Here is a 17,155-nt window from a genome sequence, read left to right on the forward strand (position 1 = left end):
GGAGGGAGTAAAAAACAAGAAAAAATCAAGTCGTCCATTTTTTCCCCTTCAAAATTAACTCTAGGTGATGTGCTCGGTCCATAAAGGTGTTTTGATGCACATACTATAACGTATTTTGCGGGTATGTAGTGTTATGCTCACTTGTACACAGAGAAGGGGATATTTTCAACTAATGTGAGTTAAATGGCCAAGGGTGAGTTTGGCGTGTGAGGCATGAGAAATCTGCTCCAATGGAGCTGCAAAGTTGGCCTACTACAAGCTCGCTGAGCGTGGAAAGAAGAGAGGGAGAAAGGAAGGAGGATTTAGGCACCACAATCCATTAGACGTTTTGATGCTAGCTGCAGCATTTCTTGGTGATGCAAAATTCTCTTAAACAAGGCAAGTAAATCCACCAGTCTAGATGTACAACTGCAAAATAGAATTGAGAAGACGACTATCCAAACAAATGACCCTCAAATTACAATGTAGCCCCATCTCAGCCAACTAGTGCTGATGAAAGGCATTATCTTCAAGCACTCTCTCATTTTGTGACTCTCTGTCCGTATTCCACAAATACAATACAACAGAACAGTCAAGACTGCCTCATATTTTAATATGTACCCAATACAAACGCATCCAATAAATAGAAATGACTCAACACCCCCTTTTGACTCCTATGAAACTGGTACATACACATGCATGCTCCGCTAACTGGTTCACACAGAACAAACGCATCTTACTCCTGGATGTTCATGGATGTCTCTGCGCACCAGGTGGTGCTGTTGGCATTGGGAATTTAACGTTGTGTTGGGCACCAGCAAATTGGGGAGCCTCCACATAGGGGCTCTAGATATCCAATTGAAGAATAGAATGTGAATTACCACATCAGTTTAACATGTGAAACAACAAAATGAAACTGCATATCTTTTGATTTTCATGATGCAAGAAAATTAGGAATATGAAGAAACTTTTTGTGACCTGTATAGCACAACTTAGCCAGTATAGCATGCTAAGTGTCGTAATCAACATGCAAGATCTCATATATCCAATAATTAATGTCATGATCGTATAGCATTTATTGGAGTTTGTCCCACATCGGTTAATTATCTCCTCCAAACCTTATGAGCTTGGTGGCCTCTCCACTCTTTGTCAATTGCTATTGAGTTAGATACTTTAAAATAGTATAAGAGCTAGGGTTTTTGGAGAATTTGTTTTCCCCCTTGTTTGTGCCATAAGTGCACCACTGTTTGATGTGATCTATGTGTTATGGATACCTCTCCACGTGCGAGCCAAGGGTCGCACGTGCGGGGAGTATTGGAATTTATTCCACATTAATTAATTATCTCCTCCAAACCTATTATGAGCCTGGGTGGCCTTTCCACTCATTGTCAATTGGTATTGAGTTGGATGCTTTAACATTCTTGTATTTTCGGACCGTTAGAGTCCTTTGCACTTGTGCTTGAACTTGGCTTTTATGACTGCAATGTATGTTATGTTTTGAGTTCTCAGGAAAAATAAATTGCATGGCTACAGTTGTTGAAAGCAATGTGTGTGTGTGCATGTTCATGTGTTGGGGTGTGTGTTTGTGGTAACAACAACCATTTTTCATCCACCTCAATGGAAGAGGCTACTATGTTCTTTCTTATTCCTTTCTGGTTATAATAATCCTTGGACGTGGCTCTAGTACTGATAAAAATAGAAGCCTAAGGATTCTGAATTTCGATCCCAAAAGTTGGAAGCCTAAGGCTTTCCAATTTCGATCCTGAAAATCAGATTATCCAGTTTCCAATTTTGATCCTGCAAGTCGGATTATACAGTTTTACAACATTAAGTCGCTTAACACCAAAAGTCCTTTATCCCATGGTATCATGGTGAAATCAGGCTTTCAAAAAACCTCATGTTCTGCTTGCCGTTCTCTCCTCTGGACAAAAAGGAAAAAAAATGCTCACGGGCGGCTATACAAGGGTAGGCCACTGTAAGAAATTTGGTTGGTCAAATCTCTTAATAGCTATGCTTGGTTTCAAAACACTGATTTCCTCTCTGAAGCCACTCAACAATAATTAATAATTAACTGTAATGGGTCCATGATGTGTTTATGATTGATTTAATTGTATAATTTTGAACCACTTTGCTTGAACTAATAAATTTACGAGGACAATTATGAATAATTGAAATGCTAAAGTAATCCTGAATAATTGAAATGCTAAAGTAATCCAAGAAATATGTAGTGTCGTTGAACAGTATCACTTTGTTGGGCAGAAGAAGAAAATGTACCTGCAATGCATTTGCAGTGTCAGATGCCTCCTCAGGATATGAAGACTTTGGTGATGAACTGGGAGAAGAAGCCCCGATATTTGGGTCACTTCCATCAAGTTTATTGAGGCTATTGTTTAGTGAAGTCTCACTCTCATTCCCATCAGTTGACTTAACCCTCTATTCCATGACAGTGTTTCATGAGTATCTATGTAATAAGTACACATCAAGATACGGAAAATACAGATTAAGATACAATACCTGGAAGATTTTGCCAAGAGTTTTCAAACCCTTTGCTCGAGCACGGAGCTCTTCTTTCTTTGCATTGTTGTCTTGAAGAACCTACAAATGGCCATACACATACTATAAAACAACATTGCATACAAACACAGTGCTAGTCCACTATCAAAAAGCAACAACTTAGTAGTGAAACAACCATCTGACAAACACGGGATAGGGTAGCTTCAATATCAGCTACATTGAGTTTCCAAAGGGAATCAATCATCAACTTCTTGTGAGATTGCATGTACTCTTCAAGTTCTTCCTCAGTATAATTTCCTTCCGCACTGAGCTGACGCTTCATGTCCTCTTGCAGCTGCATCAACGCAATTGCACCTACAACCACCCTTTACTTAGGTACATGTAAAACAACATACTACATAACAGCTCAGAAAGTTGCCTACCAGTGCGCATATTATACAAGTCACCAATTGCACCCAAAGTTTTGTTGTCAAGAAATGTTCCCAACCATGTAATCAAACTATTTGACACCTCCCCCTCACATGCAAACCACATGGATACATACACAATGAAACAGGATTCAAAGGGGGGGATAAGCAGAATACAAACAGGAAACAATCGCAAAAGGAGAGACTTGAAATCAAGAGCTCCCAGAAACCTAAAAACTCATACTCCCCCAAATCCCATATTGCTGGTCATATCTTCCAATTTGGGATGTCCCAAAATGTATTTCAAATGTTCAAGCAAAAAAGTTTGCAACTTTCCAAAGTCATACATAGTACACAGCTATAAAAGCATTTAAAAGTGGGAGAATAATGCCATAAATCAGAATTCAAATACATTTGTTTTATGTCCCCTACCATAAAGGTCAAGAATATGAGACGGAGGGAGTACCATGTTGAGTCAACAATTTTCGCAAAGGGGTATGTCTGGTCTACTAGCCAATAGGCTGATTTTTCTTGCTGCTTTTAACAAGCAATGCAGTCATAGTTCAACATTTATTGATGACTTTTGTCCCAGAGGACATAAAACAATAATGTTAATGGGGATTCAAACATCCAAATCCACAAGCAAACACACCCAATTGAAGAAAAAACCAAGAACAAGACAGAGATTTACGTGGTTCCGACTTAAGCTGATTGCTTAATCATACCCCACGGGGTGCTGGGAGTTACACTATGATGAAAGAATAAGAGAGTTACAACTTGGAGTGCCCTAACTATAGCTTATATAGTTACAAGAGAAAACCTCCACAAAACACCCTAAAAACTGCTCAAAAAGCGTGTTTCCGCGTACCAGACAGTCAGGACCGAATTTAGCACAGTCAGGACCGACGTCAACACAGTTAGGACCGAAAATACAGAACTTCTAGATTTTGTTCTCTTCCCGACAGTCAAGACAGACTTCACAATCAGGACTGAAATTGCTCAGACCGAATATGACTTCACACCTCAACAAATGTCAAGTCTTAAGCTATTAGGAACTAGGAAGTGGACCCAATCATTTATACAAAGTTATCTAACACTCTTCGTCGAGAAACCTTGTCTTGCACATGGAGATGCAAGCATCAATAGATATAGCCAAGTCGACTGCAAACCGAAAAGAAGAAAACAAACGAAAAACAAATGCAGATGGATCAAAATCCCATCTATAATAACATGCTAAGCCATCAGTTGTCCAAAATGCTTAAGTTGTCAAGAAGTCCAACAATTTATATCAAGAAATCCAACAATAAGAACTATGCCTTCACACTAAAATACCAAAGCTCCAAAATATATAGCTCAGGTACACATCTAAAAGAGAAAATCCAAGTTAAATATCATTCTACATCTCAATGTGAAATTAACACTCCTTGAGTCTCACAAGTTAAGAGAGATTATGAGAGCATCTGGGACAACACTTGCCTGACAACCAATATGGAAGCTTGGAATAATAATCTACTTCTGCCTTTGACTTTGAGAAAAAAAGAAGCTTCAAAACATAAATGACTGAAAATAACCTTTTTCCTTATAAGGCAGCCATAACTACCAACCTGTTGCTGCTGTTACTTGGGATTTAATGAAGTGCCCTTTGTTTCTGAACCACTCAGCCACAAACGGTACTCCCAAATATATGGCCTTCTTCCCAAGCTCTTTAGCTGCCTGTCTTGCATATATATAGCCAATTGTACTCAACATATCAACACCGTAAGCTGCCGGAACAAAGACAAAACTAATCAGAAAAGAACATTGACAAATGTTGCAATGTAGAATCAGAGATGCAAATTAGTGCGCAAGGGTCAACAACTGATGAAAATTTTAAGAACATTCATCTCTATTTAACTTCTTCTTTTTTTCCCGGATACCCACACGTACAATGGTAAAGCCCAACCCCAGAATTGCATGACGAAATGAAAAGCCTCGAAAAACTCCTTTGATGAACCAACAAATCCCATTGGTGAGATGAGTGCTCCAGAACAATCAGAGTTGGATAGGCTTCTCTTACCCTTTCTTAGCCTATTGCTAGTAGAATCCATGTTTGACTCAGGTTGGGATAAAACTATCTTCTAAGAAGTTGACATACGGAACCATCTTATCAAGTTTATCTCACAGATAGCCAACCCAAAAGTTGGACTTCTTGTATGGCTGCACTTTTTATATATCTTGACAAATTTTCCATGGTTTTCGACATACATAATAGTACAACATGGTGCAGGTTGGTCTTCAACCCATAGTAGTTATGCCCCTCAACAACTCGCTAGCCTCTTTTGATTGTGATGAGCAGGGAGTGGACTCTTCAAATGCATATTTATGTGTCAATGGCTGGAGTTGATGAGGCTTCCTTCTTGTTAGCGGTCCTTCAATTAAAGGCTCTTTAACTTAGATTATCTAGGCTGGTCGACACTAATAATAGCCTAGTTCAAACATATATCATGATGACCGGAAGACTGTTCTTCCTTTACATAATTTTTGTTGTTTGATAAGATCATATTTTTGTGTTGTCCTATGGGCTCTTTCCCCTTAATATGATCAAGACTCATCAACAACAACAATTGGTGCTAAATGAACTTGATGGGTGACTGACGACACAAGGGATTGTCGAGTTGTGGACTAGGAAGATAGCGATTGTTGAAGTGCTTCGACCTCTAGAGATAGAGGAGAGAGAGAGCCAAGGCAGCCTTAGAAAGAAAAACAATGGCAAGTCTATGACAAGTGGGTCTGGTAGGAGATGGTATGTTGTGTTGTTACTGGATAGTGGCCCAGTTCTCCTTGTATAAGATAAGGAGTGCCTGAGGACCAGTCAACCCTTATAGGTAAGATACATGGAAAATAGTAACATAGTACCGCCAGCATTCTGTGGTAGGAATGATAAAGTCCAGGTCTTCTGAGGTTGTAGGTCAGGGACTAGGAGTTAGGGATGATTTAGAGTCCAGGTAATTGTTCTACTATAGGCTTAGGTGTTGATGAAAACCTTAGAGTCCAATACTCACTTTGTGGGACATCTGAGGTCATCGATAGAGTGGCAACCCCTGAAGCGCGAAGTCAAGGGCACTCGTTACTTAGAGACTCCTTGGTTGGGGACCTGAGAGCATTGCCCAAGTCCGATTGGAACTTGGGCATCGGCTTGATCTTTAGAAGGAATGAGGATGGTCATTCAATATCTCACCTGGCTGACACATAGGCCTATTTTATTGGAGACCAAGCATCTCATTGTCATGCCACATGGAGGGGTCTCATTGGTGGAGGAGCAATCTAGAGGTATGTGGTAGTGCCACGTGGTAATCTCTCACCCACATAGGGGCAGCCATGCAGCCGCGTGGGGAGCCCCAAAGGAGAAGAGAAACTTGCTCGTGGGAGTGCTACCTGGAGGGCCTTAATTCATAGCATTGCTCTTTATGTTTGTGCATCCTTTCTTGTTTTAGTGCCAATTCAACTCCAAGCATCAAGGGAATTATTGCATAGACTCGTAGCTATTGTTGGCTCTATTTCAATGTAACTTAAGACTTTAGGGGTAGTTTCCTAGTCAGTGATATAACACCGTAAGAGAGTTTTGTCCACCTCTATCTTCTTTTCTTTATAGTTTTGTGTTTGTTGTTGCTTTTCAACAAAACCAAAGGATTTACAGGCTCCAACTGGTACTCACTATGAAATTCACATGCTTGTGTGCCCAAGATCAAATTATCTTTAGTTGATCCTTTTCTTGCCTTTTTTAGCAATCATTTGGTGTCCGAATTTCCTTTCTGAAAAGAGTAAAAGACAGATTGAAGGCATAACAATCCCTGCCAAATAGTTTCAAAAAGTCCAAGCAAGCCATATATAAAATATAAATACGGCATATACTGCTACAGTGTAGCATCCAGTCCAAGCCATAAAAGATAAGTATATATGCAAAATACAATAAACAAACAACATGTTACCCGCAGTGGAGAGCCTTAATACTTCAGCTTCAGCCTTACGAACGAAGTCCTCTTTGTTTCCTTGCACATAGAGGTTGAGTCGATCTTTCAGTATTTCAGCTAGTTTCTCTTCCCTTTCCCTTTGAACAACCTTTAATAGAAAGAAAACTCAAACCTTACACAAAGAAACCAATGAAATCTTGCTTGACATCCTCCGACAAGCTAAACTACAATTTAGAAAACGTTCTAAAATGTGATTGCATGGCATTTCAGTTGAAAGAATTGAAAATGTTCTCAAATCAATATGTCTATTGTCAAATCAAGTTTGTTTTCCTAGTTGGATAACTTAATATACATAGTTGGCCCTTCTACTATAAAGTCAAGCTTTGCTAAAGAATTGGTGACTTAGTGTGATATCACACCTTAGGTTTTGATATATCTCGGCTTCAAGTCTCTCCATCTAGTGTTCCATGTTTGCAGTATGGTTATCCATATGTACAGATGATAGCATCATGGTGTGCAAGACGGATGAATGTGGGAGGGTGATAAACAGTTCAATACACATTCTTGGCTCCATTACCTGACAACTTAAGTTTGGGGACGATTGATGACTTGACAATGATATATTTACAAACACATGATTATCCATCAAGTTATGGAAAAAATTATTGTCACAATTCTTCCTAAAATGCAATACATCATATTTTAACACATTAATTATCAGAGATATTTCTTATGTATTTTGCCTTCTTCCTCCATTTATTTTCTTTATTTTCAATTTCGGAAATCCTTATCAATCAATTGTAGTTGCACATCTGGAGTCAAGAATTCTCCATCACCATTTGAATTCTTTTCCTTTTCCTTGAGGATGTCTTGTCGTTCAACTCCATGAAACATCAGAACAAATTATAGTACATTTTCATATGTTACTTGTCACTACTCATTAACATTCTTCAACATAAACATAACTGATTTCAGAATAACCTAATGTGAAAATGCCATGTGGTGTTTTGAAATTGCATTGCAGATTTTGAACCAAGGAGTTTTGTGCTTGTGCAAACGAGAGTCAAGAGGAGACTAATTGTGAGCACAGCCGCATGAGAGTGGAAATCAAACAAGTTCATTCTATGAGGCTGTAAGTCTACAACTGACTGGGTTGGACTATACATCTCCGACACATTCTCCTAATTACACTCTATATGTAGTGGATTGCCTATGTAGGCAAGGTCCCCCTGATTTTTCCTTCTTGTTCTTCATGTATTGTGGAGTCTTGTTTTCTCTTCGTCTTATTATAGTGAAACTATAAATGATGCAATCAAACTACCAAAGGGAATTCAAAGAAATAGAGCAAAATCCCATTCAAGGGGATAAACCCCAAAGGGTAGAGAGATAAACTATGTCTCAATCAATATATTCAATATTCTTAATAATCAAAAAAGCTACCTAATGAGGGCACAAGACACCTATTTATAGACTCAAAATCCTACACACACTAAAGACACTAAAATGACAACAATAGCCCTAAATCCTACTGCATCAAAGGTTTTCTCTTTTGGTAAATGGCTTGATTGAACTTTTGTGCATGAAATTCTCTGTATTGCAATACTGTACCTTGGGTTTTGTCATATTCACTCCCTCAAGACAAAAACTTTGCTACAATTTTCCAGTTGTTGTCAGACCCTTAGGTTGCTCATTAACTATAAAGGCCTATGTTAGATCCTAATATGGACAACAGCTTTCAGTTCATTTATGTTACCAAAGAAGATGTATAAATGTCTGGCTCTTTGCATATTGTCTTAAAGTGATAGAGTCTAGTTCTAGAAGTCTGTGTCTTGGAAATAGGGTTGTCCAAGGCCATTGACAATATTAAGAGGCTCTCCAATGTGTCAGAAACGATCGATCATAAATCAAGCATGGCAATACCTCGTAGCCCTAATATGAATAGAAGTTTCCAAGTCCTCCTAGACTACTCGAAATACCTGTTCCTACATGACATCTCTGTGGAGGTCACATTCAGCTTAACTATCTCCAAATAGAAAAAAGGAATTTCAATAGCCGTAGTCCCTAGAAATCACTTTTGTTTGTATCAGATGAAGTGATTGAAAATCAAATTATCAATTGCACTACTTGTTCACTTTGATGTAGGAAGAAGACAAACAGAATTGCATTAGAGAACGTGTTTTTTCTTTCTTCTTTTTCCTTTTTTTTTTCATTAGAGAACGTGTCGTAGCACATTTGGAGTCAAGAATTCTCCATCACCATTCGAATACTACCCAAGAACAACAAAATGCAGAAAAGAATGAAGAGAAAAAGTAAGAAACAAGAACAAAGCACAAAAAAAAGAGACCAAAAACCCTTAATACCATAATATAAAATCGACACTTATAGCCCGCCAATAGTCTGCAGTTTCCACACATTTGCCTCGGAGATAGATGTTATTGACCTCGCAGAGTACTCTGTTGCCACTCCTCATGAGTCATGACACGAAAAGACAAACAAATTTTCTATACAAGGAGAGAGCTAAGAATGACCCAAAAACCCTTAATGTGTACGTTAGAGGTTTGATTTCTATTTTCTATAGACTTGGATTCACCTTGAAAATGTGATGATTCACCCAAAACCTGGTTTTAGTCTGCCTCATTGACCTGCGATAATCACTTGTGCAGACTGTTAATTCCTTTAATAAATGTTTTGCTTTCTAGTCCGGAGTTCAGGATTAATACAGAGTGTTCATGTCGATATAGTTGCATTGTATCAAAAAGTTCGGAGCTTTTAGAGAACCAAGGAAAAGAATCAAAAGATAAGTAAGGAGGTGGATGACAACAGAAATGAATGCATGTACTCATTTTGGGATTATGAGCTTTCATATAACCAAAGTAATAGGTCAACAATACATGTGCACTGAAAAAATGTATATAACAAAATATAAATAAGAAATATTTAGTAATTGTACCCTCATTTTCTCTTGTAACTTTTTAGCATCAAACTGCTCTCCTTCAGTGAAAATATCCAATGAGGCCATTGATGCCATGGCAAGCTGGCCAATGTGTTCCTCAAAAAGCTCACTCCCAAAGAGCATTGCAAAAATTGCAGCAGGATCAATTATTGCTTCACTGCAACGAGGAGGAACTATGCAAGAAGTTATTTGCAATTGAAAATAATTCAATTTAACTACAATACCTATGCATCCATGAGTATACATTTCTTATGGAGGTAGGTTCAATATGAAGTAACTCACGTTGAAATTCCTGATTTCCCATAAGCATCATAAGCCTGTCGTTGTGCTGGGTCACTCAACACTTGATACGCCTCTCCCAAAACCTGTACTTACATTAATGAGCCATTGAATGGACAGAATGAAACAGAGGTTCTCAAAACATCATAAACAAACATATTGTTACCATATCCGACAGCCAATTCTGGGTATTGAAAAGCTGATTCTTATATCTACTAGTATGAAGTTCCGCAATGCACGTGGCTAGCTTGAGATTTATGTAAATCGGAAGTGTATAGTTAATACTGACGCTATAACCAGGGTACTTCTTTAGGAGCAAGGGAAACCCTCGTCTTTAATGTTAAAAATAGGACAACAATTTATATAATCAAAGCGGTTACTTTTGGATTTTTTTTAATGTATACGTAAATGAAGTGATTTAACTTAGTAAATGATGTGATCTGACAGAAGTGTAGGAAACATTTCAACTCTTTCGCAGATACATGTGCACAAATATACTTCATATTGTTATCAAGAGAACATTGATAATGATATCTCCTACATCACTTTTTCATTCCACAATGACATCGGTAATTCTGCAGGTTTGTCCATGCCTGTAAAAACCATCAACAAGACTATATTGGAGGCACATGATTTACAAGGGTATCAGTCACCTTTCTTGAAACTTGTTATCATCTATAATGAAAGTCTTGCCTGAAAATTTTGTGCAGCCAGAGGATCGTTTGGGTTTTTATCTGGATGGACTTGTCGCGCCTGCAGCCACAAAGGCAAATGTTTGAGAAGATGAACATTAAACCACTTTACTAGTACTTTCAGCCTCAGGCATCGAGAAAGCAAGCAAGGAAGGAGAATCAAGAACAGGATGGACTAGACGAGGCGAGACTAGATGCCTGATATGCAGAATAACAGATGGAGCGGAGGAGACAATGCAAAGATATAAAAATCACTCGTGTAAACAAATGGTGAACTAATAAAGCACTTAAATTTAAGAAACCCGCACTTAAATTTAAGAAACCCCTAGGAATCCACCAATGAAGAGAAGACCCTACAAAGGAAATGGAAACATCAAGTACATTCCACCCAGAATCTTCCTCACATATCTGTTGTAATTCACTACCAATATTGTCCCTTGATATGCAGAATAACAAGGCAATGCACATTGAAATCAGTAGGCAAATAAATGGACTGCAGTTGTGTACAGAAACATCCGGCATTACAGCAGCTTAGCCTGCCCTGCCCGGAACAAGGAATGTAAACAATCAACCATGATTGACAACTTGAGAAGGGAGAATGGGAAGTCCTTTGGTTCAGTAGCCTCCTATTATTTTTGGAAATAAGGACAATATCTCAAGTCTTCTAGAACAAGCAAACTCTAAAACAAAAGATGGTGGAAAACTGCCATACAACGACCAACAACAGAAATTCTAGAAGAACGCAATGGTGAAGCCATACCGTATTAGCTAAGCATCACTCTACTACCAATTGCTCTTGGGTTGGATGCTTTAACACCAACCAACTGAACTAAGATAAGGGGACCAAAATAATGGAGCACAAAATAGGGGCGACAAACGAAACAAACGCAATCCATTATACTTACGATATCTATTTCACGGGATCTTATAGAGCCTGATCATGTACGACATGATTCAGATGGGACTATAGACAAAATTTTCTTCAAGTGCACCAGCCTATCCTTTGTATGGCGCTTACACAGTGGTAATAACTTAGATTATAAGAATTCATCTACATAGAATAGCACTAATAGAAAGGAAGACAAGATGAACCATTTCAGCACCCAGAAAGACCTTGCTAGAGGTTTCAATGTTGATGCTATCATAGTATCATAGATGCTTTTAATGACATGAAAGAGAATCAAACACAATTCAGAATGTCTCAATGTAATAGATAGATTGTATAAAGAATTACCTTTTTGTTGGTACTTTACCCGTATATGGTACTTTACCCGTATATGAGAAACATCGTTTATGACAGAGACTGTGTTTCAATTTTTTACAGCGACAACTGTTCATATTGTAATTCATCTTTCTATTGATATTTTTTGTATACATATTTGCCACCATTACGTTAAAATACTACCTCCATCCTAACCTTAAGGCCGTGGAATAAGGCACACGCTGTCAATGTCCCAAAAGAAACGAGTAAAAAACAAGTGACAGCTCTATCATATTTCAAATTACAAAGTCGTCCTGATGGATCGATAAATCAAGAAGCAAACAAATTTCCAACAGGGACTCCAGTGTGGAGTGAATAAACCATAAACAACTAGAAACCCTGACTGTATCATCAGTAAACAATCAAACCTTTGTTACCAATAAACAGGAGATGGAAATGGAGGGTTGAATCTAGGACGCGAATAGACTTGAGGACATGGAGGCACTGAATGGGAACCAAAAGCAGTTGAAATTACCTTGATGTAATACGCTTTCTTAATCTCAGACTCGGTGGCCGTGGGGCTGACTCCCAAGACATCGTAGTATTCCGTCTCCTTCACCATGATATCACGAAAGTTCACTCGCTCTGTTCTTTCGATCGGCCGATTAAATCAGTAGTTTTGCACGATAAAAGATATTGCAACAGTATTCAGCCGAGTGGTGAAGGAAGAATAAATAATCGCGAACCCGTTGTACAAGTCGCAGTAGTCTCTGGTAATTGCCCGCCTGTTTGACCACGGATCCCCTCGCGTTGACCACCACCGGCCTCCAAGCTGCTTTTTTCAGGATATGGTCCTCGGCCTCGCTGTTAAAATGTTTACTGTAGATGTGCTGGTGACTTTTCCCACTAGGTTCTCTCTCTCTCTCGCGACTCCAACCCAAACGACATAAGTATTTCTCCGATACAGCCGGCAACCCGTAATTTGGTTTCAATCCTCCGGAAAATTACATGGACCTCCTTGACGTTTTGCATTAATGCACAAGAACACACAAGATTTTGAGACACATGAGTTTCGATTATATAGCAGTAGGAAATCTCACTATGAGGCCGCGCCCCTGAAATCACGTCTTGCTGCCCCGATTCATAAATCCAACGATAAGGGAGACGGAACTTTGAGGCATTGTAAAATAGTAGTGAGCCTCAAGGTTTGACCGGTGATTGTTTTTGACCTAGTATAGATGTTTACGGGGTCTATGATGACATGTGAATAGTGAATTTTGTACAAATTAGATAGCTTATGATTGGATGATTGCGATGGTGATTGTAACTTAACAAAGTTAAAAGAGTAATAGGCACTTGCAATCCAATGCCTATATCTGAAAGGTTAAGGATTTTAAGGACGGAGAAGTATATAATGATTCAATAATCTATTCTAGTATATGAAGGGAGAATAATTTTTTTGTGTGAACTCTTCTTTAAGGCTGACTAACATTTTGCACTTCTAAAATTCACACATAGAAAAGGATTTTACATTTAAGTTAACCTCTACATCTACAACTGTTTGGGCAAATATGTAAAATACATGGCCGCAATACACTCATAGGCCATGTCTAAACTTTTAAGAGCATCTCCACCCCTTTACTCAAATTTGAGTAAAAATATGAGTAAAAGCTTCATTTGGTATTGGATGTTCCAATGGACAAACTCAACTCGAGCACAAATATGCACAAATTTGAGTAAAAACTTCATTAATGGCAAAGTAGTAAATTTAAATGTGTGAAATTTGCCTTTAAAAGTTTGGGTCTAAACCAAATTTGAGTGGTATAGGTTTGGGTAAGGAGTGGAGGAGGATTTTGAGTGATTTTTACTCAAATTTATATTTGAGTAAGGAGTGGAGATGCTCTAACACTAATAAGATTTTAATTGTCCTTGATCAACACCACTCACCCACTAGCAACTTCTTCAATCACGATTCACAATGGCGCGCGCTCTCTCTCTCATCTACTATGGCAGATTCTCTAATTGTTGCATCATTATGCATTTATGCTGGAAACTTGGAATGCTAATGGTATGTTCTATTTCAAATAATAGTAATTAATAAAATTATTCTTTTTGCTTATGATTTAAAAAGTGTCGATTCATTTGTCCATGGGGTAGATATGTTAAGTGTGACTTTGCAGCAAAAATATTGAATGACAGCAGTAGTCAAAATTCCTGGAGTCACCATTAGTAGGAAGGTGTATGTTATAGCTTTTCCCTTTGAAGCCACAATTTATGACTTGTTTTATTTTATGAAGTAGAGTCAATTTACTTGACCCGGCCTTTACTTTTTACTTATGAACCAAAAGATAATTACAAAAATTAAAAGCTTCAATAATTCATGGACATGTTCATATTTTTAGCATTTCCTGCTTGGGGAGGTGGCGCCTCCTCTCCTCCTCCCCCTGGGCGTCTTCGATTTGATTTAGGCGTCTCCTCTTTTTCCCTCTCTCTCTAATAAGTTTGAACCAATACATTCTGTATGGTGGCATTTTTTGAAGGAGGTGGTGGTTTTCCTGTAGATCTTGACGACGATTGGGGCTTCTGATCTCTGACGGCAGGGGTAGAGTCGGTATTAGGGTAAGGCGACGGCGGAGTTTGTCATCAGGAGCGATAATGTGAAAGCCCATGGCTTTCCTTTATGGTGGCGTGTGGTGGTGTTTGGTTGTAGGGGATTTGATGGGTGGCAGTGGGAAGGGGAGAAGCAGTGGAGGCGAAGGGGCAACATTGAAGTAGCGGGAGAGCAGCGACGGCTTTGAAGCGGAGGAGTGTTGGTGGTCATTGATGGAGAGCAATGATGTTCTGGATGTTGAGGTGTTCTGGATGAGTGTCAGTGTTCCGATGGGTGGTGTTTGGAAGCGGAGGAGCAGTAGAGACGAAAGGGTAGTGGTGACGTAGCGGAGGAGTAGCAGCGGTGTTGATGTGAAAGAGAACAGCGACATGTAACAGAGGTGTTGTAGTGGAGATGATGCGGAGGAGCAGCAGTGGTGATGATGTGGTGAGCGGCGACAAGATGCGAAAGAGCAGCAGGTGTGATGGAGCGGAGGAGTAGCAGCGGCGTTCATGTGGTGGTGCAGAGGTGGGAGAGGTGTGGTTAGGCATTAGGGTTTCTGTGTGTTGGTTGGGTGGGCGGGCCGGCCAATTGCATTTGGGCCTGGCCCATTTTGGATGCAATAGAGTTACTTTTTTAGATTTGGGGTGTTTTGGTGTTGGGTTCAAACATAAGGTGTTGATTGGGCTTGGCCCTTCAGTGTCTTGCGTCTTGCTGACAGGAGTACTTAAAAATGAGAGGCAAAAAAGTAGGTTCAGATCTTGCGAGAAGAAGTTTTCCAATGTATTTCTATTTCTACTATATTGTACTAATTTCATTTTATATCCCTTCAAACTTTTATTTTTACACTTAGCCATCTCTAACTAATGGAAAAATGCTACTTTTCATTTTCCATTTGTTAAGAATTGGATGGAAAATACTACTTTTGTTTGCCATCCGTCTTCAATACCAATTCCAGGACAAACCTACCCTCCTCTCTATCTCTCTCTCTCCTTTTCTCTTTTCTCTTTCTCTCTTCATACACAATTACAGTAACATAAATGCTCAACCCAAAACGATAACTTCCACCCTTTTCCAAAGAAAAAAAGAATCGATACACAAATATTTCGAAACTCACCAATCACCACCGCTTTAATTCAGAGGATTTACAGATCAATTCCAACATCACACAAATAGGGAAAAGTAATTTCACTACATTTTTAACTCTTGACTGATTTGATTCAATCAGCCCAAATTTGGGAGAGAAAGGTTAGATTTTGAGAAAATGGTTGTGGGTAGTGATGACGGACATAGTTCTGATGAAGAGGTGCTTGAGAGAGGTGACGCAGGTAAGATAGGTGGAGGGAAAGCGAATGGTTTGGTAGCAGCAGAAATTCAAAGAGAAGAAGCAAAATGGGGGAGGTGTCGACTTGGGAGAGGACTAAGAGAGGGTTGGGGAAGAGATTGTAGAAGAACATTGCGAAGTAGAGTGGGAAGGGAAGGAGGTTATTGAAGTAGAAGATTTTTGGTTGTCGGAGCTGTTCTCGTTCTTGTTTTATGGCAGCTTGGTGGAGAGAGAGAGAGAGAGAGAGAGAGAGAGAGAGAGAGAGAGAGAGAGAGAGAGGTGTACCGTGGTGGCTGCTGCCGGAGTTGTCGATTGTCATCAGCGATCATGTCAGAGTTGTAGATTGGGTTCGTGCCGGAGTTGTCGATCGTTTTATTTGTGAAGCTGCAGGTTGGGTTTGTGTTTGGGTAAGCATTTTACAATAGGGGGAGGGCAAAACAGTAGCTTCGATCCCCTCCGTTGCTCAAGTCAGCTGGTTATGCATTTAGATTATTTATAAGTGGTTAAGTGCAAAAAATAAAAGTTTGAGGGGATAAAGTGTTCACAAGGCAACAAGGCATAATTTGAGGGGGTTAACTATAATTATTGAGGGGGGCAATTCTCTGACCACTGAATAGTGGGATTCCCTGAGTAGTTACTCCCGTGCTGGAGGAAAAAAGAGAATAGGGGTCGTTCCAGAAACTTTTTTAATAGCGAAGTAGCTTATTTTATATTTTTAAATTTAAAAATAATTTAAATGAAAAATAATTTTGTAATTTTTTTTGTATCGAAAAATATATTTCAATAAGATGTTTCAAACAAAATTCATATTGCATATTTTTAGATTTCAATAAATTCATAATTTTTAAGCTTGAAATTACCTTCTTTAAAATTAAGAATTTTTTTTCCGTTCCGGAACGGGGCCTAATTTTGTTTGCAGGGCCTAATTTTGTTTGCAGCTCCCGTTATACAACTCCACATTGTAGGATAATTCCCTTACAAAAATTCGACTGCTAAATGGCCGTTAATTTGAAAACGCTATCACACAGTTTGAGTATAAACGCAGAAGATCACAGCCAACGACCAAAGCGATTTAAATTCTCGATCACCCTTTTTCGAATTTAATTTTGTTTACCATCAACTTAATAAAGTGAACATTACTCTTCTACTTATACTTACGGAGTATTATTACTCTTCTACTTAGAGCCTGTTTCAGAAATCTTCTTAAAAAATAAGCAGCTTATTTCATATTTTCAAACTCAAAAATAATATAAATGAAAATAATTT

At 38.8% G+C, this 17,155-nt stretch overlaps 1 protein-coding gene across 1 annotated transcript; it reads right to left on the reverse strand.

Annotated features, from left to right (window-relative positions):
* Window positions 1-346: 346 nt before the first annotated feature.
* LOC131334848 (chaperone protein dnaJ 10) lies at window positions 347-12,933 on the reverse strand. The gene is made up of 10 exons (XM_058370142.1): window positions 12,511-12,933; window positions 10,776-10,835; window positions 10,086-10,168; window positions 9,801-9,960; window positions 6,869-6,998; window positions 4,505-4,663; window positions 2,669-2,847; window positions 2,494-2,574; window positions 2,254-2,412; window positions 347-825 (listed from the first exon to the last, which is right to left on the reverse strand). Exons 1-10 carry the CDS (start codon window positions 12,595-12,597, stop codon window positions 730-732), a joined length of 1,194 nt encoding a protein of 397 aa, XP_058226125.1. The 5' UTR covers window positions 12,598-12,933; the 3' UTR covers window positions 347-729.
* Window positions 12,934-17,155: the final 4,222 nt, after the last annotated feature.

The sequence above is a fragment of the Rhododendron vialii genome, chromosome 7a, assembly GCF_030253575.1.
Source record: "Rhododendron vialii isolate Sample 1 chromosome 7a, ASM3025357v1".
Classification (NCBI taxonomy): Eukaryota; Viridiplantae; Streptophyta; class Magnoliopsida; order Ericales; family Ericaceae; genus Rhododendron; species Rhododendron vialii.